This window comes from Amblyraja radiata, chromosome 29, assembly GCF_010909765.2.
Source record: "Amblyraja radiata isolate CabotCenter1 chromosome 29, sAmbRad1.1.pri, whole genome shotgun sequence".
Lineage (NCBI taxonomy): Eukaryota > Metazoa > Chordata > Chondrichthyes > Rajiformes > Rajidae > Amblyraja > Amblyraja radiata.
In genome coordinates, this window is record NC_045984.1 from 22,266,110 (window position 1) to 22,287,331 (window position 21,222).

The window sequence follows — 21,222 nt, forward strand, 5'->3', positions numbered from 1 at the left end:
TCTATCTTTCCCTCTCAACCCCATTCTCCTGCCTTCTCCCCATAACCCCTGAGACCCTTACTAATCTGCAATGCTTTGGGCATTTTGCTCTGGTGAATATATCTAAATCTCCTCCGAGGGCAAATCTCGGAATGGAGTGACCATTTTGGGAGTCTATCATAGCTAGACTAGGAGCAGCATCTATCAAAGGGGTACTGATCTCAGCTGCCCACCGAGGATGTGTTTTGCATCAACACTGAGGTTGTTGGATTGCAGCAGGGGGTGGGCGGGGCACCAGGCCCAGCCCTATTTGCATGACGGATTCCTATTGGTTCGAGCCGCAACCCTAATCTGATTGTTAAACATGCGCTGACGTCGAATAATTGGCACCCCGAGCGTCCACTCACAGGCAAGGAAAGCCGGGCGATGGTAAATACATGGCGCGGGTTTAAACAATCGGCGCGAGGGTGGGCGGGTGCTTCCGGTCGCCGACTTGGTTGACGGAGCCGCTGCACACAGACGCGGCGCTGCGGGTGGTCGGTAGTCGGTGCCACTGAAGGGCAACGAACCCGCAACCTCCAGTTAACGGCGAGCAACGAAGAAGCTGCCGAATCAGCGCGTGTTAACGAGCGGTAAGCGGAGGATCGGTAATTATAGACCGAGTCAGGGCCGACGGGGAGGAACCTTTTTTTGCGGCTGCGAACGGGCTCTGATTTATTTTGTCCTTATTTGAGTAAATGAGGACAAAAAGGCTCGAGGTTGTGTGGGGACGGCGAGAGGAGAGTGAGTTAACGGCCGAGCCGGGCCGCGCATGCGCGCGGGGTCGGGGGTTCAGAAGGTCACCGGTAGAGTTCAGGGGAAAGGCTGGGGCATTGCCTGGGGTAAAGGCTAGGGATGTTCCCGGGGTAAATGCTGTGATAGTGCTGGGGTGATATCCGATAAAGGCCAAGAGCTGTGCCTGGCTAATGATTGGGTTAATGCCTGGCTGTAGTAATGCCAGACATTCGACAAGCCCCGACTGTATGGCAAATCAAATTCCTCATATGTTGCAAAACAATACTTGGCTAATAAAGTATTATTATGATTAAAAGCTGGGATTGTGGTGCCCAGAGCATGGGGCAATGCTGACATACATACATAGAACACTGTTAGCCTGCAGCAGATCAGGCAGGGCCATGGGTGGTGTTCATAGGACAATGAGGTGTGACTACCCCAAAGATAGACACAAAAAGCTGGAGTAACTCCCGACAGGCAGCATCTCTGGAGAGAATGTGATGTTTTGGGTCGAGACCCTTCTTCAGACTATCCCACATATGCTTCACCTCAAGTATTATTGATCTGAAATTTGATGCCGAGGCACATAGAAGGACAACGGTGAATACCTATCAAGGGAGAAGCTTTCTCAAATACTTTTTGGAATTATTACAGCTGAAGACAAAGACACCAATAGCGGTTTAGTCAAATTGTGGTGTGCATTTGGGGCCAGAATCTGAGGAGCATTTCTTTTGGAGATCCGTGTGGATTTATAACAGTTGGAAGGATCTAGGCATTGAACGTTTTTGAAATTAAAATGTTTTTATGACATGTAGCTAAGTAAATGATTATTACAATGTTGGTGGATGATTGAGACTTGGTGAGAAGGGTACAGAAAAATGCTGGAGAAACTCAGCGGGTGCAGCAGCATCTATGGAGCGAAGGAAATAGGCGACGTTTCAGCCCGAAACGTCGCCTATTTCCTTCGCTCCATAGATGCTGCTGCCCCCGCTGAGTTTCTCCAGCATTTTTGTGTACCTTCGATCTTCCAGCATCTGCAGTCCCTTCTTGAACACTTTGAGACTTGGTGAGAGTTGGGCTGCAGGCAGCAGAGTTTGGAATAAGTGTATCAGCGCAGAGGGAGAAGAGGAGGGAAGAGACTGGAGACCTAAGACTTTTGCCTCCATCACAGTGAGGAGATGTTGGGTGGACTCACTGTGGTGGATGTTAATATGTGTTTATATGTTGTTTTTTATTGCATTGTATTGTATGTATGACTGCTTCAATTTCGTTCAGACTTCGGTCTGAATGACAATAAAGGCTATCTAAAAAAAAAGGGGAATAGAGAAAGTTGCAACAGTCAAGTCTAACATAACATGCTAATGTTTTTAGTATTAATGGTATAAAAGTGTTTTCTCTAATATTTATATTTACAATATAAACATGAAAAGGATAGAATAAAGGGGTGACGTGTTCACTGCTCTGATTAGATTTGAATGAACTCTAAAATTGACAGAATATTTGTTTGGATAATTTTTGATCTGAAGATTTTAAGAATGCAGGTAACTCCTGCATTACAGTGCTGGTGGGAGACCATGGAGGTGGTGCATTCCAAGAAAATGTAACGTACGATGATGTTCTTTCATGCAAAGTGGTGAAGTCTGTGTCAAGAAATTAAAGGTGAAATAAAGATACTTTGTTTACTTCACAAATTTCAAGAATTAATCTTTTATTCTGTTGCCCAGATTTTCTGGTTGTGATTTGTAAATTTGAAATTTGCATTTAAGAAGACGTGAGTGTGAAGGAAATTGGGGGAAATTGATCACGTGCAGGCAGGGGAGTTTATTTTTAATTTGGCGTCATGTTTGACATGGAAATCGTGCACTGTTTTTGCCTTTTTGGGTACTGGGCCAATAGTGGAGACTTTTGTGTTTGAGTTAATGTTTGTAAGCAAAAATTTACTTTAGCCTATCAGAATAACTTAGCAAGACTAAACTGACTACATGAGCATCAGTGTTATTTTAGACTTTTCTGCTTTCAGTACAAGTATACCTATTTCCTGATAGCAATCAAATATAACGTTCCGTTTTATTCATTCTTCCTTCACCCTTCTCATTTATATCTGCAGGAAACTATCCTGTGGGATGGAGCTGAATATAGGAGAGAGATTGATCTGGTAACTTCTGCTCTTTGCTACTAGTCTGAGTGTGGAAATCCATTGTGGCAGTTTGTTAATCACCATCTAAAAACTGAATCTGTACCTGGCATTCCTTATCCCAGTGTTCCAATAATTCATAATCATACTTTATTAGCCAAGTATGTTTTGCAACATACGAGGAATTTGATTTGCCATACAGTCATACCAATAAAAAGCAACAGATCACACAAAATACATTTTAACATAAACATCCACATCAGTGACTCCTCCACAATCCTCACTGTAATGGAAGGCGAAAAAAGTTTAATCTCACCCTTCTTTGTCCTCCAGCGGTCGGGGGCCTCTAACCTTCAGTTGATGGGACGATCTTACCCCTGTAGCTGGCAGAGGGCCTCCTCTTTGGGGCAATCAAGCTCCTGCATCGGGGGGGGGGGGGGGGGAATCTCAGCTCCCTCGCACCGGGCGATCTACACCGGGTCGGGGCTAGTCGAACGTCGTGCGGCTTTTGGAGCTTCCCAACGTAGGTCTCAACCCGAGACTGCGAGCTCCTTGATGTTAAAGTCCGCAGCCTGCGTTTGGAGTGTCGATCCCAGGCAAGGAATTGGCTCCGATGGTAAGTCCACGCCCCGTGGTGGGGCTCAAAGTCAGTCCCGAGCAAGGACTCCAGCTCAATTATGTAAGGTCGTAGAGCGACTGGAGATAAGATCCGGAAAACAATCGCATCTCCGGCAAAGTAAGAGTTTGAAAAAATGTTTCCCCCGTCCACCCCCCACATAAAATAAACCGGAGAACATTAACACATATAACCATATAACAATTACAGCACGGAAACAGGCCATCTCGACCCTTCTAGTCCGTGCCGAACACGTATTCTCCCCTAGTCCCATATACCTGCGCTCAGACCATAACCCTCCATTCCTTTCCCGTCCATATAACTATCCAATTTATTTTTAAATGATAAAAACGAACCTGCCTCCACCACCTTCACTGGAAGCTCATTCCACACAGCCACCACTCTGAGTAAAGAAGTTCCCCCTCATGTTACCCCTAAACTTCTGTCCCTTAATTCTCAAGTCATGTCCCCTTGTTTGAATCTTCCCTACTCTCAGTGGGAAAAGCTTATCCACGTCAACTCTGTCTATCCCTCTCATCATTTTAAAGACCTCTATCAAGACCTCACATACTTTTTAAACACACTAAAAATAACCAGAGAAAGACAGACAGACTGAAGGCGAGGCTGTCATCGAAGCTCCACCTGGTGGCAAAAAAAATTTAATGACAAGGGTGCCTGATTAATAACTAGCAGTACTTGCATTAGGAACTGGAAATTAAGAAAGTGAAGAGAGATTTTTGTAACATTATAGTTTATATTGCAGAAGTACTTGGACAGGTTGGGAGAGTGGGCAAAGAAGTGGCAGATGCAATAGGGCATAGCAAAATGTGTGGTCATGTGCTTGGGTAAACTAGGAGTAAACTAGACTATTTCTGAATGGGGAGAGGATTCAGAAATCGGAGGTGCAAAGGGACTTGGGAGTGCTGGTGCAGGATTCCTTGCAGGTTGAATCGGTAGTAAGGAAGACAAGTGCAATGTTAGCATTCATTTTGCGAGGACTAGAATATAAGAGCAGGAATGTAATGCTAAAACTATAATGCACTGGTCAAACCGCATTTGGCGTATTGTGAGCAGTTTAGACCCAAATCTGAGGAGGGGGTTATGCCGGCATTGGAGAAGATCCAGAGGAAGTTTACGAGAATGGTCCCAGGGATGATACGGTTAACGTATGCTGATTATTTGACAGCTCTGGGCCTGTACCCGCTGGAGTTTAGAAGAATGAGGGGAGTCCTCAATTAAACTTACCGAATAATGAATGGCCTGGATAGATGATGGCCTGGATGTGGAGAAGATGGTTCCACTAGTGGGAGAGTCTAGGACCTGAAGGCATAGCCTCAGAATAAAAGGACGTGCCTTTAGGAAGGAAATGAGGAGGATTTTCTTTAGCCAGAGGGTGGCGAATCTGTGGAATTCATTGCCGCAGGTGGCTGTGAAGGCTGTTTTTGGATTATTTTAAAGTGGTGAGTGACAGGTTCACGGTTAGTAGGGGTGTGAAAGGTTATAGGGAGAAAGCAGGAGAATGCGGTTGAGAGATGCAGCCTGTCCTGCTGAGTTACTCCAGCATTTTGTGTCGACCTACGAAAGATAGATCAGCCATGATTGAATGTCGGAGTAGACTCGGTGGGCCGAATGGCCTATTTCTGACATGAACATATTTTATTCTGATTAATAACACCGTGAGATGTAGATATTTAATATTTAAATTTCTTATTGCCATAGATTCTTCTATAACAATGTCGCAAAATAATAAAGCATCTATAGTTATGGCTGGGTAAGTAGATGTTTCTATGTGTTTCTATGATATTGTAATTCTTGAAAACGTTTAAGCTGTGTGTAGATTTAGTAGCATTTTTAAAGATTTCTGTCAGTTGAATTGATTGCCATTTTTGTTTTGGAGGATAAACATTTCCAAATACTTAAAGACTTAATATAAAAATTAAAAGCTAAACAAGTAGGAAATAGAACAAGAAGATAGACACAAAAAGCTGGAGTTACTCAGCAGGACAGGCAGCATCTCAGGAGAGAAGGAATGGGTGACGTTTCAGGTCGAAACTCTTCTTCAGACTCCAGGAAGCAGGGTGGGAAGATGTGTAGTCGAGATAGTTGTGGGAGTCAGTGGGTTTGTAATAGACGTCAGTCTATAGTCTATTTCCTATGATGGAGACTGTGAGAAAGGGGAGGGAGGTGTCGGAGGTGGTCCAAGTAAATTTCAGTGCAGGTTGAAAATTGGTTGTGAAGTTGATGAAGTCCATGAGTTCTGCATGGTTGCAGGAGGTAGCACCAATGCAGTCATCATTGTAACGGAGATAGAGTTCAGGGATAGGGCCAGTGTATGCCTGGAACAGGGATTGTTCAATGTACCCTGCAAAGAGGCAGGCATAGCTGGGGCCCATGCGGGTGCCCGTAGCTACACCTTGGAAGTGGGAGAAGTCAAAGGAGAAGTTGTTGAGGGTGAGGACCAGCTCCACTAGGTGGAGTAGAGTGTTAGTAGAGGGAAATTAGATGGTTCTGCGGTCGAGGAAGAAACTGACAGGCTTTAAGGCCTTCTGGTGGGGAATAGAAGTGTAGAGTGACTGAACGTCCATAGTAAAGATGAGGGAGTGGGGGCTCGGAAGTAATTGAAGAGACAAAGTGCATATGAGGTATCTTGGACATAGGTCGGGAGAGATTGGACTGGGGGCATAGGATGGAGAGAAATAGAACAGGCAATTTGAGAGTGGTTTTGCTATTTGTATCACAGATTTCAAATAATGAATTCTACGGATGTCAAAAGCCTTAATTCTACAGATGGCCAATAGAATAATACGTTTGATGCTAAAAGGGGGAAAGCATTTTAGACGTAGTGATGGTGTGTGGGCAGAATTTAAGCAATAGATTTAAATATGGTCAAATGTAACGTCATCCACTTTGACAGTGAACAAAGGATGTACATCCCTTCCCAAATATTAGAAAAGATAAATGCAGAGAAGATACAAAGAGACGTTAATAAAGTTGGAATTTGTACATTTGCTGGTCAGTGCCTTGCACCTTATCTTCCACTATGTTCATGGCTAAACACCCATCTCTATCATATTCCCATCCTCCTCCATTCCTTGATGTATTTTACACTGCAAAATGTATCGGCGTCCTTCCAAAAAATATTTAGAAACTTCGCCTCCTACAGTTCTTTGAAGCAGAGAATTCAATCCTGAGTGGTGAAACTTCTCCTCATCTCAGTTGTAAATATAGTTCCCCGTAACCTGAGACTGTGACCGACCCCCTTGTACATGACTAACCTGCCAGGGAGCATTCTCACCACATCCACTAAAGGAATTGTGTGTACTGTCAAAATGTAGACCTTTTTACCCCTTATAAGCTGTAGTGAATACAAACCACGTTAGTTTGATCTATCGTTATTTGATAGTTCCACTGTCTCAGAAATTGGGCTATTAAAACTCCACTGCGCCTACCCTGCTTCGAGTATATCCTTTTGCACATGAGTGCAAAACAGAATTAGAAAACAAGTCACAGTATTGCAAGAGGTGGTCTGTAGTGTTTTTCTTTTTGCTAATGTAAGGTTAGGATTGTGTAGGTCAGTTCAAGAACCTGATGATTGTACCAAAATAGCTGTTCCTAAACCTGGTGACTTCAGGCTTCTCTACCTCTTGCCCAATGGTAGGAGTGAGAAGAGGGTATGGCCTGGATGATGGGGATCCTTGATGATAGATATCTCTTTCTTGAGACAGCACATGTAGATGCTTTTGAATGTGATCCGCATTGAATTGTTTAGCTAAACTGCACCATTTAGTGGTATGCAGAGCTTTTTTTTTAAGTTGTACTTTAAAAAAAAAAAAGTGGCCCAACTAATAAGTTTAAGCAATGTTAGCTTATTTTAATTGTGCATATGAATGTCCAGTGATAGTTATGAGTACAATTTATTGTAGAGTGAGATGTGTGCTGTGAAGAGTGTTTTACTTTGCTTTAAAGTATTAGATTACATGTATTATCTGTGTATATTTAATCCTTAGGAGCCTGGCCACTAAAGCCTTCAATCACAATGGAGTGTTGCAGGCTGTCATTAAGCAAGAAGTTGTTGAGAGTTCCAAAAGTCAACCGTCTCTCAAGCAAACTGACAAAAATGTAGCTGGGGGTGGTAATAATGGGGAGGAAGAGGTAAATAAATGAAAATAAATTGATTTGTTTAGAATGTTGAAATCCTTTAATTCTGTATATCAGCATTTTGTTTGTCTAAATGTACATCATTATCATTGGGTGGTGCCCAGTAACAGTCGTGTGTGTAAGATCTGATGAGTAATAGTTTAAACCTGAATGAGTTGAATCAGATCTAGTGTAATTTCAATGTGCTGACTTAGGCTTTGTCAGATTTACTTGCTATGTTAATATTGATTGTTATGCCCACTGGGCACCTAACAACATTATAGTTTTCAAACACAATCTACAACCCTATACCTATCTTATTCTGAGCAATCTTTTACATCCTCTATTTTTGGAGGAAAGAAAACTTGGCCGTTTCTGACTACCAAAGGATTTGGGTCTGTCTGAGTGTTCTATATATATTGTCCTACTGATACTCAAATATTCTTCCATACAAATTATTTTGCATTAGCTAATCTGCATACCATTTCCCTCTAAGTGTTACAGGAAAACCTAAATATAGGACTTCAGTGCATTCCTGTAATCGTTCCATTGTCATGAATAAATAGAATTAGGCTCTATTCCTTGAAATGTGCTCTTTAATTTGTCGGAACCGTCCACAGTTTATCAAATTACAAAATTGTGGGTATTGATTGTGAGTTTTGACTGGCGATCTTTTCGTAGAGTCATACAGCATGCAAACAGGTCCTTTTGGCCCAACTTGTCCACACCAACTAACATGTCCCATCTACACTAGTCCCACCTCCCTGTCTTTGGCCCATATCTCTCTAAACCTGCCTGATCCATGTACCTGTCTAAATGTTTCTTAAAAATTGCATAGTACCTGCCCCCCTCCCCCAATCACCTTAAACACATATCCTCTGATTCTCGATTTCCCCATCTCTGGGCAAGAGACTCTGCATTTACTCAATCTATTCCTCTCATGATTTTGTACACCTCTAAGACCACTCTTATTTGTTTTGCACTCCAAGGAAAAGAGTCTTAGCCTGTTCAACTTCTCCCTATATCTCAGGCCCTTGAGTCCTGGCAACATCCTTGCAGATCTTCTCTGCACCCTTTACAGCATGACAACATCTTTCCTATAACATGATGCCCACAGTTGTCTTAATGTGGCCTCACCAACGTCTTATATAACTGCAAATGACCTCGCAACTTCTATACTCAATACTCTGACTGATGAAGGCCAATGTGCCTAAAACATTTTTGACCACCCTATCTACCACATGACGCCCCTTTTAAGGGATTATGCACCTGCATTCCTAGATTCCTCTGCGTGACAACTCACCAGAGCCCTACCATTCACTGTGTGGGTCCTGCCCATGTTGGACTTCTCAAAATGCAACGCCTTACATTTCTCTGTATTAAATTCTATAAACCATTCCTCAGTCTGCCTGCCCAACTGATCAAGATGCTGCTTCAATTTTTTACAACTAAGCACCTGTGTTCTGATTAGAGATGCAATGTAGGGATTTTATCTTATTTTTGAGATTTAAAAAAGGAAATTAACCACTATTATTGCAGAGTTTTACTACTATGTCTTACAGCAACGTGTAGTGAAAAAGCGGGGCTGGCCAAAAGGAAAGAAGAGGAAGAAAGTGTTGCCTAATGGTCCTAAAGCCCCAGTAACTGGGTATGTCAGGTTTCTCAATGAGCGCCGGGAGCAAATTCGTATGCAGTATCCGGACCTGCCGTTCCCAGAAATCACCCGCATGCTCGGGAATGAATGGAGCAAACTTCCTCCTTTGGAAAAGCAGGTATGTGTGTTACAATTATATTGTAGTTAAGGCCTTCCAATGTAAAATCAAGAAAACACAAATGACATTTGTGATGAGAAGTCACAATTGCTATTGTACTGTGGTATTAATCAAGAAGCAACAGTTTATAGTGGCAACAACCAGAAACAAATGGCAAGTGGAAAGCTCTGTGAATGCCAAGTGCTTTCCCTGTGAGTTGAACAGGATGAAAACTAATGAAAACAGGCTTGCGTTTCTTATACATGTTACAGTAATGGTTTTCATTCACCATGGAGTTGTGATTTGAAAATTTTCATTTCTTCGGTCTTAGCGTTATCTGGATGAAGCAGAAAAAGATAAGCAACAATATCTAAAGGAACTCAAAGAATTTCAGCTAACTGAAGCATTCAAGATGACTGCACAAAAAATCCAAGAGAAGAAACTGAAGAAAGGTAAGATTCTGGATGGGGATACAGTATTATCAATCAACACTGCTAAATCATCTTCACATTTGCACAACTGTTTCTTTGGTTCGCAACTAAGTTGTTACCAACATTTATCATTTGAGTTGTTAGCATTCATTGGGTTGTTCCACTTGTAACTTCTGATTTAACAGGTAAAACAACAGCTGTTATTCAATTTTAAATCTGGGAAAATGTAAAGCAGTACAAAACGTTGAGAACTTAAAGTGAGAATATTTTTTCTGTACATCACTAACATTGCAGTGAAACTCCTATGCTATTAGGGAGACTTTTATCTTTGTGATTGCTAAGGCAGCCACAAGTGTGGAGCTGAATGTAGAAACTGGGACTCATTGGTCCTCAACGGTGTACACTATTGCAACTTTTGTGGATGGAATTATTTAAATCACTGATTTAAGATGAACTTCCATGAAGCAATGGGTACAAGAAAGCATTGTTCAATTAACCATTTTTATACAGGCTCAGTGACAGCACTGACTTTTTAAAAGTACAGTATTATTCTTGCAACAAGACATCGACAATTGAAGATTTATTTTGCATTTTATTATACACCTTTTGCCTTCAATCCTGTTTGTTCTAATCTCTTTGTGCGTCTGTACAAAGATTTGTATTCCATGGACCATCTTTACTTCCTGTACAGCAATCTGCTGTATTGGTAAATATCAAAGTCTGTAGAAGGGGCAAAATTTGAGAATGAAAATTCTTATTCTTTGGGAGCTGATTAAAACATTTTTGGGATATTCTTTGCGAAGAATATGGACTATTCTTACTGGCAAGAGTGTTCTCTTACTGCTGATTGTGTGTTTTAAATGTTATAGTATCTACCTCAATTACATTTTCAAGCAGCTTGTTCCATATACTCTCCGTATGGAAAAGGTTGCCCTTCCGGTTCCTATTAAATCTTTCCCCTCCCCTAAACCTATGTTGAATTCCCCTACCCTGTGCATTCATCCAATCTATTCCCTCTCATGATTTTATACACCTCTATAAGATCACCTCTCATAGAATAGAATAGAATGCCATTTTATTGTCACTATACACATGTACAATGAGATTAAAAGCAGCTCCTACTCAGTGCAGACATGTAATTAGTGCAAAAAACAAAAAACAAAACAAAGGGGGGGGGGGGGGGGGGGGGATAATGTTCACAGTTCTGCGGCGCTATATACATATCTATAAAAAGACAATGGATGAATAGAGTGAATAAATAGGATTCCTATATACAGTATGGGTTATTGCACATATTTAAAAAAATTACAGTTACAGTACAAATTACAGTAGGTGGATAGATGGAAGTCCGGGGGTTAGGCTGTGAAGTCAGTACATGTGTGAGTTCAGGGAGGTTATGGCTTTTGGAAAGCAACTGTTCTTGAGTCTGTTTGTCCTTGTTCTGATGCACCTATAGCGCCTCCCTGAGGGCAGCAGGTCGAACAGGCCAAATGCAGGATGGGAGCTGTCCTTGACGATGTTCTTCGCCCTGCTGAGGCAGCGGGAGGTGTAAATGTCCATCAGGGAGGGGAGAGGGCAGCCAATGATCTTCTGTGGTGCCCTAACTACCCTCTGAAGCCTCTCCCTGTCTGCCATGGTGCAGCTGCCGTACCATGCTGTAATGCAGTATGTCAGCAGGCTCTCAATGGACGAGCGGTAGAAGGTCAGCAGCAGGTTGGAGTCCAGGTTGTGCTTCCTGAGGACCCTCTCATCCTCCTGCATTCCAAAGAATAAAGTCCGAGCCTGCCCAACCTACTTTGCTGCTTGGGGCCTTGCGTCCTGGCAACATCCTTGCAAATCTTGTCTGCACTCTTTCCAGCTGATTGTACCTGCCTCAACTACCTCCTCCGGCCGCTCTTTCCATATAACCAATGAGTGAAAATAGGTTCTAATTAAATCTTACCCCTCTCACCTTAAATCTATGTCCTCTGGTTCTTGATTTCCCTAGCCTGGGTAAAATACAATGCATTCACCTCATTACTACTCCCACTGTCTCCCTGTGTAGCATTGAGTTTAAAAATTTTATTTTTGTTTTCAAATCCTTCGCTGTCAGACTTCCTCTGAACCAGCAATCATCAGTGATCATTGCACCCCAATTCTCTCCACATTTTGGCTGCAGTGTCTTCAGCAAACTACGTTATACGCCCTAAAATTCCCTACAAATATTTCTCCTCCTCTTTCCTCCTCTTTAGCAATTTGAAACCTTCCTCTTTGACCAAGCTTTTGTTCATTATCTGACATTTTATAATACAGTGTCGCTGTAAAGCATGTTGAATTTAAGGATGTATTGAAAGTTATGTTGCTTCTAATTTAAAAGAGATCTGATTTCTATTTATTTATTTATTAATTTCAGAAGAATTATGGTCAGGTGTTAATGGACCAGTCCCTAAGGTGAGCTATAAAACATTTTGATTAACTGAAACAGCATAAAATTGTTTGTTTTTATGAGGGGCCAGACCTTGCTGGACCAGCCAGTCCCTGCAATCCCTTGACAATGAACTGGTCCTCTGCACCCTGGAGTCTGGATGGCAACTAGGCTATGAGCCTATACTGCAGCAACCCTCTCATGGGACACTCCTGAGAGGTTTTGAACTGAAGGCAAAGCACAGGGTTCAGCTTTTACCAGTTTCAAAACCTCTCTGCAATTATTGTAAACATGTCTCCAATTTATTAAATGTTTTAAAGTTAATTAAAATGCACAGACTTGAAAATTGCCAAATTTAAAGTAAAATAATTCCAAACAAGTTGCCTTCACCACTACCTCCTAACCTGTACGATGGGCTTCCCACTGAAATCCGTGATGGCTTGGGCCCTGTTTTCTCCCTCTGCCTTAATGCTTTCATTCTATGAAAGTTTGTCCATTACATCAATTATTATGTTAAAATTGTTTGTAAACTTGATGTAATGGGAGCTTTAATCATGACAAGCAGCTGAGAAGTAACTTAATGATAGTTGACAACTTCTCCCATCTGGTTTTGGTACATCATTGGCTTAAGACTCATTTTACAGTTGATTCACTTCGGTGATAGCTTGGTATGTTAAGTTTGAAAAATTATTAACAAAACATCAGTTTTCTAGATCAATTTCTGTTTTTGTAATTTAGATCACCGATGATTCGCCAGACAGGATTTCCATGTTTGACACTCCAATTTTTACAGAAGAGTTCCTTGACCAAACCAAAGGTATTTTGAGACGGGTTGATCATGCATTGTGTGCTCTCTTGGAAATCTAAGAACAATTCTGCTTGGAGTTTGGCCCAATGCACATAATGAAACTGAGGCATGCAAGCCAAGGTGACTGCCGATTTGTGCTTGATCAATTTTCCTGGTCTCTTCCACAGCATTGAAATATTGCTGGGATGTGTTTAAATGTCCAAGATGGCTAAAACTTCTCATTGTCAGAAAAATAAACTGCTGTCAGTGGTATAGGGGATGTAACGAGCTGCAGGTGGTGGAAAGCACAATGTGCTGGTGGAACTCAATCGGTGAGGCAGCATCTGTGGAGGGAAATGGCAGTCTGAAGAATGGTCCCGATCCTGAATGTCGTCTGACCATTCACTCCACAGATGTTGCCTGACTGGCTGAGTTCGCCCAGCAATTCGTAACAACCATAAATGTTGCAGTTTTAAAATATATAATATTCAGTAATTGCAGCACAGCAAATTAGAAAGCAAGTGAGATTCTTATTTAAATACAGTAAATATTAATAATTTTTCCAACAAGAAGGCAAGGTCCGAGGCTATAAAAAAAATGCGGGAAAGCACAATATTGGGAAAAGTTCCCAATTTGCGGTTAAGGACATAACCACATTCCTTAATGTGATGAATTTATACTTTGGGATGGGATGAATTTATACTTTGCAACATCAGTATTGTCCTGGAGGCTGTATTTAAAATACTTTTGTTTCCTTTGTATTAAAATAATTTGAAACCTTGACACCCTATTTCATCAGTCTTCAGCAGTTATCTGCAGCAGTTCAGAAGGTCGGGCTTCAAGTGTCCATGTTGTGAGCTGTGTGGGATATTGATCAAAGTGGTGAATAAAGCAGTTGAGCAATGTTCTATATGTAAAACATTCTATATGTTTTGGTGGCAAAAACAGGAAGGCAGATTATTATCTGAATGGTGTCAAGTTGGGACAACGGGATCTGGGGGTCCTTGTTCATCAGTCACTGAAAGGAAGGATGCAGGTACTGCAGGCAGTGAAGAAAACGAATGGCATGTTGGCCTTCATAACAAGAGGAGTTGAGTATAGAAGCAAAGAGGTCCTTCTGCAGTTGTACAGGGCCCCATTGAGACCACACCTGGAGTATTGTGTGCAGTTTTGTTTTCCAAATTTGAGGAAGGACATTCTTGCTATTGAGGGAGTGCAGCGTAGGTTCACAAGGTTAATTCCCGGGATGGCGGGACTGACATATATTGATAGAATGGAGCGGCTGGGCTTGTATACTCTGGAATTTAGAAGAATGAGAGGGGATCATATTGAAACATATAAGATTATTAAAGGTTTGGACACGCTAGAGGCAGGAAACATGTTCCCGATGTTGGGGGAGACCAGAACCGGGGGTCACAGTTTAAGAATAAGGGGTAAGCCATTTAGAATGGAGATAAGGAAAAGCGTTTTCACACAGAGGGTTGTGAATCTGTGGAATTCTCTGTCTCAGAAGGCAGTGGAAGCCAATTCTCTGGATGCTTTCAAGAGAGAGTTAGATAGAGCTCTTTAAGAATTTATGAAATAAAACAAAATGGTGGAAATACTCATGTCAATCAGCAAAAATAAAAGAAGGATCTCGACCGGAAACATCAGCCATTCCTTCTCTCCAGAGATGTTGCCTGGCCGGCTGAGTTACTCCAGCATTTTGTGTCTACCTTCAAATGAAAAAATAAACTGTTTTGGATTGATAACCTTTCATTAGAATTTAAAAAAAGGAGCATGCGTTTGCCTTAATGCTGGATAATTACTGAATATTCTGTTTTCACCTGATTTCCAACATATGTCGTGTTTTTGGTTTAGATTAAGATAATTATGATCTATGGCATATAACGCTGAAAATCTTGTGTTTTGTGACATCAAATCTGTCACAAAGCCAGACTATTGAGCCATAATTATTGATTTTCAGCCTGTTACTCCTTTTTCAAATAAACAATTTTATGTCTGCAATTTCTTCTCATGATCTGATTTCATAATCTGATTTTGAACAATGTTGCTTTCAAAATTCTTTTTTAATATTTCAATTTCGACTTGAATTGTGTGTGTGTTTTGTTTCAATATTTAGCACAACTTAAACGGATAGTTTGTGCTTAGGGTGATTGCAGTCTGTCAACATTCTTGTGTAATATTACAATTGCTGGGCAATTTATAGAGCCTATTAAACTGATAGCAGTTGTGGTCAGAAACTAAATTCTTGCCACCGAGCTGGCCAGATCTGTGTGAGAAAGCTGTTGTTAGTAGTAACTGCTAGCTCCAAATCCTTACTGTTTTACCCTTGATGTCCACCAGTGTTCGCTTCACAACTTCTCTGACCCTGAGCATCACAGTTCACAATTATGCTTTTGAGACCACACCTGTCTTTTCTTCTCTGATAGACACAAAATGCTGGAGTAAGTCAGCAGGACATGCAGCTTCTCTGGAGAGAAGGAATGCATGACGTTTTGGGTCGAGACATTTCTTCTGACTGTCATCTCTTTTATCGCTGATCTTTTTCATTGCTGATCTTTGTCCAATAATTTGCCTATCAACCCCACCCTCCCCCATTGCCTGTGTTCACCTATTACCAGCCATGCTCTATCCTGCCCCTCCTCCCTCCCAGCTTTCAATCCCCTCCTACCCTCTGTTCCAATCAATATGAAGATGGGTCCTGACCAGAAACGTCATCTTTCCATCTTCTCCAGAGAAGCATGACCTGCTGAGTTACTTCAGGATTTTCTTGTCTTTAAACTGGTACTTGCTATGTTATTTTGCAGTGTCTGAAACACAAATCTATTGGTTTTTACTTGGGCAGTATATTTGTTTTTGAAGGTACGTTATTTAATTGGGACAGAATGTTGAGGAAACTGACACTCATCTTCTGGAACATGCAAATATTTAATGGAAAAGTTGTTTTTTTAAAACTGAAAATGTGAATATTTGTTTCTGTTTCTTGAAGCGCGTGAATCAGAATTGCGAAAATTAAGAAAGTCAAATGTAGAATTTGAAGAGCAGAATATTATCTTACAAAAACACATTGAGAGTATGAACAACGCCAAAGAGAAACTGGAGCAGGAGCTGGCACTGGAAGAGAGACAAACGTTGACACTGCAACACCAGTTACAAGCTGTACGGCAAGCCCTGACTGTCAGCTTTGCGTCTGTTCCCATTCCAGGTGAGAAACAGAGTAGGTTTAAAAGAAAATTGTACTAAAAGAAGCAACCATTTGCTTAAGTAAATTTTCAGATCTTTCTAAATAACTAGAGTAGATAGAAGTATGTTTTTTATCTTGGTACTAGCCTTTTAAATTTGGTTGGACATTCCCGGTATTTGCTCTATTATCGCTGCATTGTATTCATCCGGGAGGCGAAGAGAGGTAGGTGGTGCTAAACTTGAATATTTGGAGCAAGAAAAAACATGCTGCAAGTGAACTTGGGTCAAGCATCAGAGGGAAAGGGGAAGTCTATGTTTCGGATCAAGACCCTGTATCGGGACTGAGTATCAGGACGGAGATAGGCATTATAAAGAGGTGAGAGGGAGGGGCTGAGGCAAGTGCCGGTTGGACAGGGCTAGGAGGGGTTGATGGGCAGCTAGAGTGGCAAGAGGTGGAGTCGCGAGACAGCAACTGGTGGGTGATGAGTAGAAGCAAGGAAAAAAGTGCGCACATCCCAGGAGGGAGGGAGGAAGGAAGGGTGGAGGATAGTGATTGAAATGTGATAAGTGGATAAAAGAGGCTGCAGTAGTTGGAATCAGATAAGTGTGGAAGGTTATAAGTGGGTCCAGCTAAGAGAAGGATGATGGGCATGTGGGGTCAGTTGAAGGAGGGGTTTGGAGTCCCAGAAGATGAACTATGTGGTTAATCAGAAGGGAGTGAAAGAATGGGCGAAGGAGCTGGGGAGTGTGGGTTACCCGAAATTGGAACATGCTGTGTCATAGCGTTAGGTTGTAGACTGCACAGGTGCAAGATAAGGTTAAATCAACTGGTCCATCTGCCTTCCCTTTCTGGGTCCACCTTGTTTACTTAATGGACTCCAGCATCTGCAGCCACCTGTCATCTTTCAGTCTCCATCTCTGCCCTCACCCTACTATCTGGCTTTATGGCTTAATCTGCGCCCCCCCCCCTTCTAGTTTTGTTTTTATTTTGTCTCTACCTATCTCCCACCAGTCTCTGAGCATGATAACTTTCATGCAATTGTTCCATTCATGAATTACTAAGAAGTGGAATTAAAATATCAAAATTTATAACTGCCTGGTATTTTCTTTCGCATTGTGTAATTTTTGAGGAAGTTAAATGGCAGCTTCTCACACTGGAGAGCTACTTCCATGTTGAGGATTGGTGACGTTTCGGGTCGGGACCCTACTTCAGACTGAAAGTGGGGATGGGGTGAATAGTTGAAGGTGAGAAAAATCCAGGACAAATCAGGGCTGGCCACAAATGACCTCAGGCAGGGCGGTGCCTGGTAACCAGATAGAGACACCTGTGCCACCATGTGTCTATCCATCTTTTTGGTTTGTTTTGTCAAATTCATCAACATTGATTTGGGATTTGTATTTTGTCTACTACCTGATGACATAAATTGTAAAGTATTTAGGCAAGCCATTTTCTTTCTACCAGCCTAGCAGAGAAAACATAATTTTTTTTGAAGCAGCTGTTTAATCTTGCTGCAATTTCAGAATGACTAGACATTCCTATCTATTACTTTTTGTTTGGTAACTAGGCACTGGAGAAACGCCAACTGAAGGAACACTGGATGCTTACATGGCCAAACTTCACAATATCATTGAGAGCAGCCCCATAGAATATGAAAAACTAGTTGGAAGGGTGCAAGAGATCATCAGTCAGTTAGACAGGTAAGTTTTAAAAGCAAATGGAGAAATCTACTTTTTATTAACTCATTGTCCATTCCCATCCTCCACAGTTCAGATACCATTTCAGAGTATTGAGTCAACTTGTGGGAGCAGAACTTTCATAATATGGTGTTATCACCCTGAGCAAATTGTTGCTGTAAAGTCTACAGTGGGGTGGGGGTGAATCAGACAGTAGCCTATCTTATGCAACAGGTTCAGAAGCCTAAGGGGAAGAATCTGTTCCTGAGTCTGCTGGTACGTACTTCCAAGCCTCTAGATCTTCTGCCCAAGGGAGGAGGGGGGGAGGGGGGGGGAGAAGGAATAACCAGGGGTGGGACAAGTCTTTAATTATGTTATAACAATCATTTTTTTAAAGAAATCACCATTCAGATGCAGCTTCTGGTAATGAGATTTAGAATAGGTAGGCCCCATAGATAGTAATTTCCTGAAATCTAAGCTTTCCTCATATAAATTGGGATTAATGTTTTACTCGTGTTAAGCATAATCATAGTTTTAGGAGCCATTTATGTTTAGGCTAGCTACTGTTGGCATATTATATTATTTTGTCTAGATATATCTTGCAGTATTATTTTGGACACTTTTGGGGCGGTCATTAGATGCACAGAGTAGCGTATATATATATAAGGACATAAGTGACTGGAAGTGACAGACACGGGGAGGGAGAGCATACAGTTCTCACCAGACCCGGGAGAACAGCCTGCTACAACTTGTATGCAGGATAAGGAAAACCTGGTACGTTCATCTCTTTGTTTGTACAATTACTTCAATAAACAACCAATTAAACTGGAAATAACACTGGAAGATCTGGTCTATTTGGTCTATGTAAGGTCACTCCTACTTACCTGTGTAGTAATGGCAACGGAAAAGAGGACACTGGAAGAGTCGGAAATTTGCCGTTACAATAGTAGATAGTGTAATGGAGTAAAAAGATGGAAATTACTGTTTTTAATTCTGCCTTTTCAGTGATAAACTATGAACATGGGAAGAAGACTCCCAGAATGACCATGTCCTTGGTATTGGATTACTTGCAGCATCCAATTTAAGGAACCCGAGAAAAATGTGGGAAATAATGCAAACTGTTATCTTTTTGGTCTTTGATTATTGCACACCTTTGGTAATCCGAATTTGCTATTATACTAGGATGTCTGTGATTTTAATAATATTGCCTTGTATGGAAGTTATGATTGAATTCTATCAGTGCATGGTATTCTGGGCTATGTGAATTATGTGGAAAAGTAGAAACCTTTTTGGGCTTTCATGACTAAGGGTTTGGATTGTATCATTTTTATAAATATATCTATTTCCATTAAATAACTTGGATTTTTTTTACAACCAAAACCATGAGCATTTCACTTTTTCTTAATTCAGACGTATAACTCGATATTTTTAATTTTGAGATGGTACTTTACACGGTTCATTATCATCCTTGTGTAAGAATGCTAGAAAAGTGTCTAATCATTTAGAATATTTTTACGTCCCGTATAAATGTTATTTTGTAAGAAAGTAAGCACAAAAATCCTGATGCGTCTTAGGATATGAAAGAAAACAGTTCCTGTGACATTATCTTCAAAATTTCATGAAAATATAGCAGGACATGGAGATTGTGCCAGTAGTTATCTCAAGTTTTACTGTGGAATCTTTCATTTGGTACAATGATGCAGTTGTCCTTCAGAAATGTTGCCTTTTTAATCCTTGAACAGATTGCAAATGGTGTACAGTTTGTACTCTGAACTGATCGGAAATGATCCATAAAATATCTATATGATATCTGTTTAATTACATTAACGATCAAGTTCTGTAAACAAGTTCTACGGTGACATTTAGAACACTTCATGATAGTGTTTACTGACATGTCCTTGTGTGTGGAGACCGTTACCAATTTTCACTAACTTTTACAACTCTACAAGTCGGAAATTCATTTTGAATGCTGTTAATCATTATTCCCTAAGGAACAATGAAAAATTAAAATATCCCGTTACATTTTGTTTCCGTTAATTATTTCCCTTTTCACATTTTTGCTCTCCAAGCAGCCATGGAGATGCTAAAGACGGCTAGTTAACTTTCCATTGGCACCTATTAAGACTTTTGTAATATTAGAGTATTTTCCTCTTTTAACCCCCCCCCCCCCCACCCCCTCTCCTTACCACAATGTTGTATTTTTAAAATGCATCATTTAACTTTTAAGTTAGGACACTATACTGTTCATGCTCTTGTTTTCTTTTGTGTAACTGTAAAAAGTGTAAAATAAACAACTGTGCACCCAAATCTCTTGCCTTTTTGGACAGAAAGAGACCTCAATAGTTGTGTGTAATGGATTTCTGCTTAATGATTAGGTTGAAATGTTTTAAGTACAAGGTAATGACATATTAGCAGAGACTTCTAAGAGGATAATAATTCAGCACAAAAGAAGAAAAAACATGAACAAGGTTCTTGATCTGGCATATACCAGTTGGATTATTTCTTGGTGTAAATTCTAAAATGATAATTCTGCAAATTTATTGCCAAGGCATCAATGATCGGATTAATTTACACAGTATAATGGAAGTAAAGGGAGTAATAGTTTTTGCACATAATTAGCATTGTGTATCAAAAGGAAACAAAGCTTGCTGATTTAAAAAAAAATAGCTGAAGAGGAACAAGGCAATCTTATGGGGAAGATGAGGTCTTGTATGTTTTGCAATGTACTGAACATGAAGGATTGCGCAAGGCTTCATTTAATTTTAATAAACTGCCTCAATTATTCTTGTGCTATTTTTAGAAAGGTTAACACAATACTTATTTCCAAGATATGAAAGCTTGATCCAGCTTTTCTGAGAGTCATCACATTGTCATGGTGGAGAAGCTTGCTTGTGCCTCACATCCTCAGAAATAACCACCTGGAGCTATGTTCTTGACAGGGTCATCGATGGGGGGAGGTGCTGACAAACAGTGGCCCAAGAAGAAGACCTCAACAACGGTACGACACACAGAGGTTGGTGGCTGGCTGACAGGTACAGCGCCATAACGGCTGAGAAGGTGGAACAAGTCTGGCTGGGACAGACGCCCAACAGTGGAGGAGACCAGGCTGTTGGACCCAGGTCCGTCTGTCAAGGACCATGTGCTGACTGTCCGTGCACAAGTCACCCCACTTGCAGTGGGGTGGTAGTGGAGGCAGATACAATAGCATTTAAGAGGCTTTTGGATAGACACATGGAAATGCAGGAAATAGAGGGATATGGATTACGTGCAGGTCGATGAGATCGGTTCAGCATATGGTTCAGTGCAAAAGGCCATAGGGCCTGTTCCTGTGCTGTTTTATGTTATATGT

At 41.1% G+C, this 21,222-nt stretch overlaps 1 protein-coding gene across 7 annotated transcripts; it reads left to right on the forward strand.

Moving 5' to 3' along the window:
• The first annotated feature begins 453 nt into the window (after positions 1-453).
• Positions 454-20,180, forward strand: hmg20b (high mobility group 20B). 7 transcript variants are annotated; one of them, XM_033046849.1, is made up of 12 exons: positions 454-611; positions 2,280-2,412; positions 2,861-2,908; positions 5,223-5,274; positions 7,511-7,655; positions 9,203-9,412; positions 9,723-9,843; positions 12,215-12,252; positions 12,965-13,043; positions 16,006-16,221; positions 17,765-17,897; positions 18,879-20,180. In XM_033046849.1, the coding sequence occupies exons 4-12, from the start codon at positions 5,237-5,239 to the stop codon at positions 18,889-18,891; spliced, it is 993 nt and encodes a 330-aa protein (XP_032902740.1). In that variant the 5' UTR covers positions 454-611; positions 2,280-2,412; positions 2,861-2,908; positions 5,223-5,236; the 3' UTR covers positions 18,892-20,180. The 7 variants fall into 7 exon arrangements, with proteins under 7 accessions (XP_032902740.1, XP_032902745.1, XP_032902742.1 ...); XM_033046854.1 differs by lacking the exon at positions 5,223-5,274; XM_033046851.1 differs by lacking the exon at positions 2,280-2,412.
• The last annotated feature ends 1,042 nt before the right edge of the window (positions 20,181-21,222 follow it).

Excerpts from the sequence above, each read along its gene's own strand:
- hmg20b (XM_033046849.1), top strand. The coding sequence starts at position 5,237 with ATGTCGCAAAATAATAAAGCATCTATAGTTATGGCTGG. Across the intron at positions 12,253-12,964 it reads TTAATGGACCAGTCCCTAAG|ATCACCGATGATTCGCCAGA; the intron begins GTGAGCTATAAA and ends TTTGTAATTTAG. Across the intron at positions 16,222-17,764 it reads TGCGTCTGTTCCCATTCCAG|GCACTGGAGAAACGCCAACT; the intron begins GTGAGAAACAGA and ends TTTGGTAACTAG.